This window comes from Chenopodium album, chromosome 26 (assembly GCF_948465745.1).
Source record: "Chenopodium album chromosome 26, dcCheAlbu1.1, whole genome shotgun sequence".
NCBI lineage: Eukaryota > Viridiplantae > Streptophyta > Magnoliopsida > Caryophyllales > Amaranthaceae > Chenopodium > Chenopodium album.
In genome coordinates, this window is record NC_137859.1 from 28,741,857 (window position 1) to 28,751,462 (window position 9,606).

Genomic DNA, 9,606 nt, shown 5'->3' on the forward strand with positions numbered 1-9,606 from the left:
GCTCCAGCCGCCAGCCGCCGTCAACTTCCGCCCCTTGTTGCGCGAATCCGGTGGTAGTGTGGTGAGAAATTGGTGGTTGTGGTGTTTGATGGGAGAGCAGTCAGAGCACAAAATAAAAAGAATAAAAAAATTAATTAGGGTTAAGTAAGGGTAATATGACTTTTTGCTTAAAATGATGGCGGTGGTGATTATTTTGGACGGCGGTGTTTAGCAATTCACTATTTGAAATTATATATGAACATATAAAATATTATTATGAATATAATGCATTTAATTATGAACATAAAAATTTGAAGAAATAAAAAATAATATGATTATAAAACATATGCATTATAAGTATTAAATGTTCATTTTTTTACATGTTCATTTTTTATTATTAAATACTCGTTTTTTTTCATGTTCATATTTTTAAACTAAATGTTCATTTTGTAGACCGTAGTGTTGATTTTGGTGGATCGCGGATATGTTGTCTAGGTTATTGATTTGGGCCGCGCGTTCTGGACCTTCCATTGTTGCAGCTATAATAGATGCATAAGTATGCACCTAAGACCTATTGTAAGAAGTGTGTTTAGCATAATTGAAGCAGACCTTGGTACATACATACAGATTACAGGGCTATGTCAAAGGGTCAAGTTGAAATGGTTCATTTTGGGTTTGTTTGGGTCGGTTATGTTGATTATCTTTTAATCGGATTAGTGATTAGATGGGGTCATATTCGGTTCTAGTTAATCGGGTCATAGGTTGATATGACTCAATAATCAAGTTATCTTCGTGTCGAAACAGTTAGAGTTTAACCGGTCGGGTCACTTAAAACTTTTTCAGTTCAGTTTCGGGTCAATTTGATAGTATTAGATACGGGTATTATACGGGGTTAATACTATTTCGTTCGAAGTTCCAGAAGATGGTGTTTCAAGTAGTTTGATTTCTACAGTCTACTGATGGAGTCGGCATTAGACAATTTCAAGGTTAATTCATAATTGACAATGCGAAATCAATCCCCAGCCATTTTTGGTCAATTCAAATTCATCAATGGGAACATTCTATGCTGACCAAAGTACTAAATAGTAACTTGAGGTTTATAAAATTAAACACACGCAACTGGTATTTTGTTATTACATATGAACCATAAATTAAAACATTTAAATAAGAATAGTAAATAATAAATGAAATAAGTACTATGAATGATGAACTGGGGTAGTTGGACTCTCAAATATCTGAAATATATATATCATCCTTAGTCAAATATATTATCACCCAAAGAAATTTGCATTATTGTCTTTTCTCCTTGTTCACACCCTTTAATTAATTTTCTAAATCTCTTCGAATTTTGGTAATTTTGATTATCAAATAAACGGAAAAAAAGGGGGAAAAATGAGCAGTTGCTTCCCCTGTATCTCATCACAAAGTGTTTCAGATGATGAATTCATTTCAAGTAAGTTTTTAAATTTTGTTTCTTTATTTTTGTTTGAATAAATGCAATTTGCTATTTGGGTTTTGTATATTATTGGTCAATTTGCAATTTGAATGTTTCCTGTTTATTCATGAATCATGATGGCTGTTGAGTTTGTAATGGTTACAAATTACTCCCTCTGTTCCTTATTGTTTGTTGCTTTTGAATTATTTTTGTGGGAGAAAAATGGTCAAAATTAATGACTTTTTCTGGGAATAAATGGGGTAAATAAATGGGAATTTTGGAAAGTTTGAGAAAAATTAGTGAAAAAGTTTGTTAGATGGGCATGATATGAACATAAGATTTTTAGTTAGAGAATCTTTACAAGATATTTGTGAGAGGATGTTCAAGATATTTGGCAAAGAAGCTTATTTTAATTACAAGTCCAGCAAGCTTGTGCCTAGTTTTTTGGTTCATTTTGAGTTACTTTTATTTATTTCCTCGTCAATTATTTCATGCACCTAAGAGTACCTAAATCCAGCGCGTGCACATCTTATCCATTACATTTGGTCTTGGAGAAATTCAATGAATGATGAAATAGTGTTTTTGAATAGAAGCTATCTTAATCGTGATGCAGACTAATCAGTTGCGTGACTTTGTCGACGAATGAGATTTAATACTTTTATTATTTTATACACTAATACCTTGGTCAAATACATATACGCAAGCAGGTTTGAGGTAAGCTTGATTTTGTAACATATTCAACAGTTGACATATTTGCTACTGTTGCACTTGTACTTGTGGTGCTGCACTAGAGAGAAAAGATTAGGGACTTGATTATTTATCAATGCGGCTGAACTTATTTAAAACTAATGCTATTTTAATGGTGCAAGTAACCTTTGCAAGGTTCTTAAGCCTAAGTTACTTGTTTTCGGTGTTGTAACTTGTAAGATGAAAGATAATAAAATTAGAGCCGCCAGCTAGTGAGCCAAGTCTTGAGGGTGTGTAAAAGTAAATTAGTATTAGTTAGAAATGAAACAATATGAAGATGCAGTGCTAGATTGGTCATAGACTCATACCAGGAAACACTCAACAGGCAGGAATTGGCTACATCAAACATTTGTGCAATGGATTGAATGATAACCAAATTCTGCTTGACAATTAAGATTGTTATCTTTGTTCAGTTTGATGTTGTCATTGAACTTATCTGAGGAGATTAAACACGATCTTTGCTGAAATGAGACCTGTAGAAAGAACCACTTCAGCCTGTAGCACAATTGACTACGGTAGGAAGTCCCATAGAATGAATCACTACGGTAACTGATACATACATCATACTCTTTGTTTTCTGATATGGACACGATCAACATGAGTGGTAATAGATTCTATAGTGGTCTTGGCCTCTGTTACATGGACTCTGTCCCGAGAGATTACAGCATTCTGTAGATGATATCTTGGCATTCATTGACTGGAAATCTATGAATGATCAGATGAAGAATAAACACATCAAAAACTGCATTACTTTCTTGGCATTGAGCATTTATATGAACATGAAAGTGATTATAGCATTATGAAGTGATTTTACTTAAATTTCAATATGTAGTATGATGCAGCAACTATTGCTAACTATAGTCCAAGAGATTATAGCATTAGATTCACAGTACAAGTGTCTGACTTGCATTCATACTCAATATTGTATCTCACTAGTAGCTGATTTGGTTAGATTTATGTACGGTAATCATTCTCAGGGTGTGTTCATGATTAATCTCTGTAGATTTCCTTTTTTTGGGGTGAGAAAAGGCAAAAATTTATGATATACATCCAAATACATTCCACTAACTTAGGCCTCTAAATTCTAGCTTCCTATACAGCTTCATTTCATTGCTGCCAAATATTGTAAACAAGAGCAGTGCATAAACTCTGCAAAAGAGACTACTAAAATCTATTCTTAGCAGACCAACACCACTTGTTACAACCTACCTGGAACTGCATAGGGACATCAACTCTTTCCTGCATCAAAGGACATTAATCTTCCTCAATCACCCCAAACTGTTTCAACTTCCTTCTAGTTGTAATTCTCCCCCAAACAATTATCCAAGCTATTAATCTATGCTTAGTAACATTAATCTGTTCCAAATCCAATAACACCAGGAAACCTTGGGGTGTGAATTTGTATCCATTCATAAGCACTAGCGAGTAGCAACAGTGTATCCCTTAGGATTGTGCCTTCAAGTTAGACCTAAAAGCCCTCAGGGGCTATAATTTGAGAGCTTTATCTTGCAGGAAGAGGTTTATGAGTGGCCTTTTCATTCTTTTCGGATTGAAGACTTGAAGTTATTTTCTTTGTAATCAATTTAGTAGAAGGTTAATAGTGTTTTTTGAGGAATATCATTAAGAATTAGTGTGGTATTGCGGATTGTTTCATGGGTTCACTCTTCCTTGTAAAGTGAGAAGCCAAGCAAGTGAGGCAACCAATTATATTGTATAGATTCATATATTTAACAAATACATATTACTTGATTGTGAATAATTAGCGAGTAGTTGTGACAGGCCTTGTAATATTGAGGATTGTTCCATAACTTCCATTGTTCCAACCAGTGATCAATTGGCTGACATGTTAACGAAGTATCACTTGGGCCAAAGCATCATCACTTACTCTCCAAGTTTTAAGCATCTTATTTAATAAATCGACCAGCTTCTAGAGATGTTGAGTAGATGTTTGAAGTATGGACACATATACACCCTCCATGGCAGTTTACCTTGCTGAATACGGAGGCAATATAATGTTAAAATGGGGGAGAACAGATAGACTACATAATTTTGGTTAAGGTTGGTTATATATATAAAAAAAAAAAAAAAAATCTGTTACTCTAATACTATGTGGCAGTGCTATCCTTGCACAGGCAATGTCATAATAATAATTATACATGTAGGTGACTAGATGAACATACAGGAACAAGCTAAGATGGTATCATTGGTGTTATATGGTTAAATTATCAGAATTTGAATTTGAATATGATTAAATTTCGTTAGGTCAGTTTTAAAGTAGTATGAGTAAATATACTTATATGTTGGTTTATTTTTGGATATCAAGTGGGTTAGGTCTGGGGGAAGATCCTGCTGATATTTTTCCTGGTTAAGGCTTTCAGACATGATGTTGGAGTTCAGTCTCTCTTCTGCTCTTGTGATGTTTCATCCTTTGTTTTACCAATAGTTTATTTATCGTTGTTCACTATATACAATTGAATAGGTGCATCAAGTCTTCAAGGTTTCCGTGTTTTCTCTTACAAGGAGCTTAAGACTGCCACCGGTGGCTTCAAGTCTTCATATAAAGTAGGAGAAGGCAGCTTTGGCTCTGTCTACAAGGTAGCAATAATTTAACTATTTGGCTGAGATATCTAGTTTGGTAGAAGTTAGTCTTGTTGATTAGCTACCGAGGTAGAAATAAGTCTTGTTGATTAGCTTAATGCATTTTTATTGGATTTTTTAAGGGATACCTCAAAGATGGATCAATCGTGGCAGTCAAAGTACTTTCAGTTGAACTGGAGTCACTGCAAGGAGAACGAGAATTTATCACTGAAATAACAGCACTATCTAACATCAAACATGAAAATCTTATCACTCTTAAAGGATGCTGCATATCTGCTGCCAACAGATTTTTGATCTATGACTACATGGAAAACAACAGCATGGCACTGGCCTTCCTAGGTAACAAAAGAGTCCGCTTATTCTCTAAATTTGATAATTACTTTCTTTCTAATCTCGTGATCATGGAACATACAGGAGGATATGAAAGCAGAAGAAAGTTTAGTTGGAAAATGAGGAGGGACATTTCGTTAGGAATAGCACGAGGCCTCGCCTTTCTCCACGAGGAAATTGAGCCTCACATTGTGCACCGTGACATCAAACCTGCCAACATACTTTTGGATAAGAATTTCATGCCAAAGATTGCAGATTTCGGTCTGGCAAAGCTGTTTATGGACAATACATCTCATGTGAGCACTCGTGTGGCAGGCACATTGTAAGTGAAATCCTGAACGATTTATTTATTCCATTTTGTCTCTGCTTGCTGTTAATATTGATTATCTTTCTTGCTATGTCAAAATTTGAAAGGGGATATCTTGCTCCAGAATATGCAATTTCCGGTCATTTGACAAGGAAATCAGACGTATATAGTTATGGTATACTGCTATTGCATATTGTTAGCGGACACAAAGTTGTAGAATTCAACTCAGAACAAGGAGATGCATACTTAGTTGACAAGGTAATGTATATTGTCTAACTTTCCATCCAACATAAGTATAAAACTGAAACAACATAGATGTTTAATACTTCATGTTCAAAAATTCATGAATTAGGTATGGAAGGAGTACAAATCGAACAACCTTCAACATCTGTTGGACCCCTCACTCGATCAAGGGTACCCTGAAGATGAAGCTACCGAACTGCTAAAAGTTGGTCTGCTTTGTGTGCAAGAGACAGCCGCTCTTCGGCCACAAATGTCAGCAGTTGTGAAGATGATAGCAGATGGTAAAAGCAGGGCAGATGTTTCAATATCAAAACCCGGTCATCTTCCTGATCTCATGCAGCTTAAGATAGGCCAAAATCATTCCCTAGATAGTACTGCTTTTAGCAAAAGTTCTACGTCTAGCGGTTAGCACCCATACAGCAATTGACCTCTGTGATATAAACTCCGATTAGTGTGAATTTTGTATCTGTTTGGACGGAGATTGTTTCTTCAACTAATTCAATATAACTGCAATTTTTTTATTTTTAGAAAATAAAAGTAGTGTATATATGGTTTTGTACATCCCTTCTGACTGTTATCCCTGAGAAAATACGAGCTTAACACAATACCAAACATATCATACAGGTTGAGAAACAGATATAAACTCAATAAGCAATTGCATCATGCAGGTGAATTTACCACGTTGATGTCATCGTACAAATAACTGAAATAAGAAAAATTACGAGTGAGAAGGGGTGGGGGGATTCAAAAGGAGAGATTTCCGACATGCTTGGCTCCCTGTACGCCATATGAAAAGGCCACCCTATCCAGGGTGGAACATGCAGATGGCATACAGGGAGCCAGGCATATTATACTGACCTTACACGACGTTACTTCTCTGCTTTTGGATCGTACTGATTTTTTGTACACTCTTGCCTCTTTGAGCTGCAACAGAAAGAACTCGGGTAGAGGGAGAAGAGAAAAGTCTGTAGCGAAAGATAGTATTTGTTACAGATCTTTTTGAGCTCTCACATTACTCTTATTGTGTGTCTTGTGCTAACATCCTTAAAAGGTGAGATGAACACCTCATTTCATGCTTTCGCTTCCTCGTTTTTAGCCTTTTCTGCTGAACCAGTTTAAAAGGGGTGAAACAGAAAGCATGTTAGAAGTTGATCACATGAAACATTGTTAAGAGAACCTTAACTAAAGCGTGACAGATTTAGTATTAACACTTGCTGTTATAACAATGCAACTGAAAGAGTTTTTGAGGTTCAGTCAAAAAAGGCGTTTAGCAGAATTATAGGCTCATAATGGAATGATTGGGTAGAGTTAAAGTTAACAGAGGAAAGAGTGTTTATAGTACGGTTAGATGAACGTCAATCATGGAAAACATGCATAATTTTGGTCAATATGACAAAGCTTAAAGTTAAAAGTTAGGTGTTTGATAGGAGCTGAAAAATCCAAGATCCCGAAGAAGACGGTGTATTCGATTCAGATTACTCTGTCGGCTTGAACACACATACAGACGGACACATACTGTCCGTCAACTAGTCTTGTGTGCAGCGGGTGTACAATAATTGTTATTTGCACTCGTTGCTCTTTATTCATTCAACTGTTCATTTTAGTCAAAGTTACAAAGAAAATGACTTGCTAGCAAAATACTCGTAAATAACTTTTGCAATTCACAACAAAAAATTGGGTAAACCAGAAATTTTGTTGAGGACCAGTAGAGAGCTAGATTATTTATGAGTTGTCATTTCCTAAGGCCTCATTCTTTTCAAAAAAGGACTTATTTTCTAATAATGTGTCTTTGGTACTCCATGAATCAGTCAACTATTTAATCCACAATAACGTCTGAACATAATATCTAACGTTTTCAAAAGTATCGTTAACTTTTCTTTCAAAAAAAAAAAAAGTATCGTTAACTTTGACCATTATATCAAAGTTGTAAGTGCATAATGAATTGTTAGTCTTGCCACACTTTCCCATCCGGCTTCCTCCGATATATTGTAGAGTATTTCATACTTCCTCGGTCTATAATGCAATAATTGTTGCATTTGAATATTAGTTAGCAAGATAGTATGAGTTTGGAATTTGATTCATATTCCTTGTTTGTTAACTGCAAATGCAAGGGTGTTTTGGTAATTTGTACCTAAGATATCTAACAGAGCTTTCGAGATGGATACATGTTTAACATTCATTATTTTTTTTTGGGACAACCAAGAAATAAAGCAGATGTAGAAAAACTAAACTCTCTTATAGCAATGATAGCTAGATCGTGGGAGTCAATGATTACATACCTATTAACTTTCTTGGCTTTCAGCTTGATGTACTGTCCTTGTTTATTTGCTTGATTCTCTCCTAGCCTGGTCAATGGAATTTGTTAGGATTTCTACTTGTATGTTAGCAAGGCTTGCAATACTAAGGTGTCATGGTTAGAGTGCTTTGACGCCATATTCTTGCAACACACTCTCGTCTATGACAATGAGGGCGCTAGGCGCTAGTTGAGTGCGGAAAGGGGCTTGCAAGCATGAAGTAACACAAAATAAAATTAAGTTTGACAAGCACTTTTGCCCTTAGGACACAAGAGTAGAGTCAAGGATCAAGGGGGCTTGTGATGGTTGAGCGATTCAAGGCAAGCACAAGTTGGTCTAAAAATGAAAAACTATGTGACTATCTTGTTTGAGGGTCTCTTGCGCTTTATCAGCTTTAGATGCTGTATAACATGTGATGGCACGATATTTATGAACACCAAAAACAACACACAAGTCTCAAAGCAATAAACAACAAGGGTAATAAAGACCTTAGATATTACTAAACACTACAATTGATCCCTAATGAGGTTCTTTTTGGAAATACAACATTAACCAGTTAATGTTGGGATGACCAAAACATAATAATCTCTTTTAAGGCTTACAAAACTCGAGTAAAAGGCCTAAAAAACTTCCTTACATACAAATAGAATCAAATTCTAACATCTTCCCCCTAATTTATCAAGTCGTTGTCGACAAAGTCGACTTGCAAGCATTACAATAGGCAAATGAGATTTTGTTCTCGGCTTCTATCTTAACTATCCTAATCATCTTTAGGTGGCATTATTTGAAGGCGGTTGCTTAGTCTTGTTGTTTTCGTTACCGATGCCATTGCTTGAGCTTGATTCTTCTTTTTTGTTGGGGAACGAGCTTCATAATATGCTTCAATGCTTCTATCTGCGCTTTTGGTAGAGAAGCATCTGTTGTTATTTTTTCTTCTTCATCTTTTTATGCTTCTTCATCTTCTTCTACATCTTCATCTTTTTTTTTCTTCATCATCTTCTTCGATCTTCATCATCATCATCATCATCATCATCTTCTTCTTCTTCTTCTTCTTCTCCTAGTGGATTTCTTCTTCTACTTCTTCTTCTGGTGGTGGGCTCATAACAACATGCTTCAAACGGCCATAATTACTCGTTCTTCTGTTAAGATGGTGTATCTCCAAATGTTGCATTCTTCTTAAACTCCTTTACTTGTTTTTTCAATGTCGCCTTCTCTTGTGGCTCTAGGCTATATAAGAGGTATCGACGTTTCTCCTTTGTTTATATGGGAGTACTGACCACTTGCTACAACTAAAGATTACAATTCTTGTGTGAGGCATTAAGATTGTGCTGCTTTATTGACATAGAGGAAATACATAAGTAATAGGTTGAAGTCATCCATGTGGACGCTCGTGAAGTTCAATTATCCTTCTAATCAATTCTCCCGACTTTGTGTGCACTTCTCTTGCCACATCCTGTATTTACGTACATAGCTTTGGAGTTGACAAACTTCATGTTACTATTTTATTTCTTGGAACATGAATCCTTTTACTTCTGTGACACTAACGAACTTATGAGTGGCGGGCCGCAACCAACCATTACAAGGCCTTCCTTCTATTCATTATGAGGTTCGCGTACATCTAATTTGTGGAGATCTCCTTTATCTAGGCCTTCTTTTCCCAAAGTACATCATGT

General features: G+C 35.7%; 1 protein-coding gene across 1 annotated transcript; it reads left to right on the forward strand.

Moving 5' to 3' along the window:
- The first annotated feature begins 1,192 nt into the window (after positions 1-1,192).
- On the forward strand, positions 1,193-6,145 carry LOC145618023 (putative serine/threonine-protein kinase). The gene is made up of 6 exons (XM_081672800.1): positions 1,193-1,432; positions 4,641-4,756; positions 4,882-5,098; positions 5,174-5,411; positions 5,504-5,654; positions 5,749-6,145. Exons 1-6 carry the CDS (start codon positions 1,372-1,374, stop codon positions 6,046-6,048), a joined length of 1,083 nt encoding a protein of 360 aa, XP_081528926.1. The 5' UTR covers positions 1,193-1,371; the 3' UTR covers positions 6,049-6,145.
- Positions 6,146-9,606: the final 3,461 nt, after the last annotated feature.

Bases quoted from the DNA above. Each gene is read 5' to 3' on its own strand.
- LOC145618023 (XM_081672800.1), top strand. From the start codon at position 1,372: ATGAGCAGTTGCTTCCCCTGTATCTCATCACAAAGTGTTTCAGATGAT. The intron at 4,757-4,881 runs GTAGCAATAATT...GGATTTTTTAAG, and splicing joins GCTTTGGCTCTGTCTACAAG to GGATACCTCAAAGATGGATC. The intron at 5,412-5,503 runs GTAAGTGAAATC...AAAATTTGAAAG, and splicing joins ACTCGTGTGGCAGGCACATT to GGGATATCTTGCTCCAGAAT.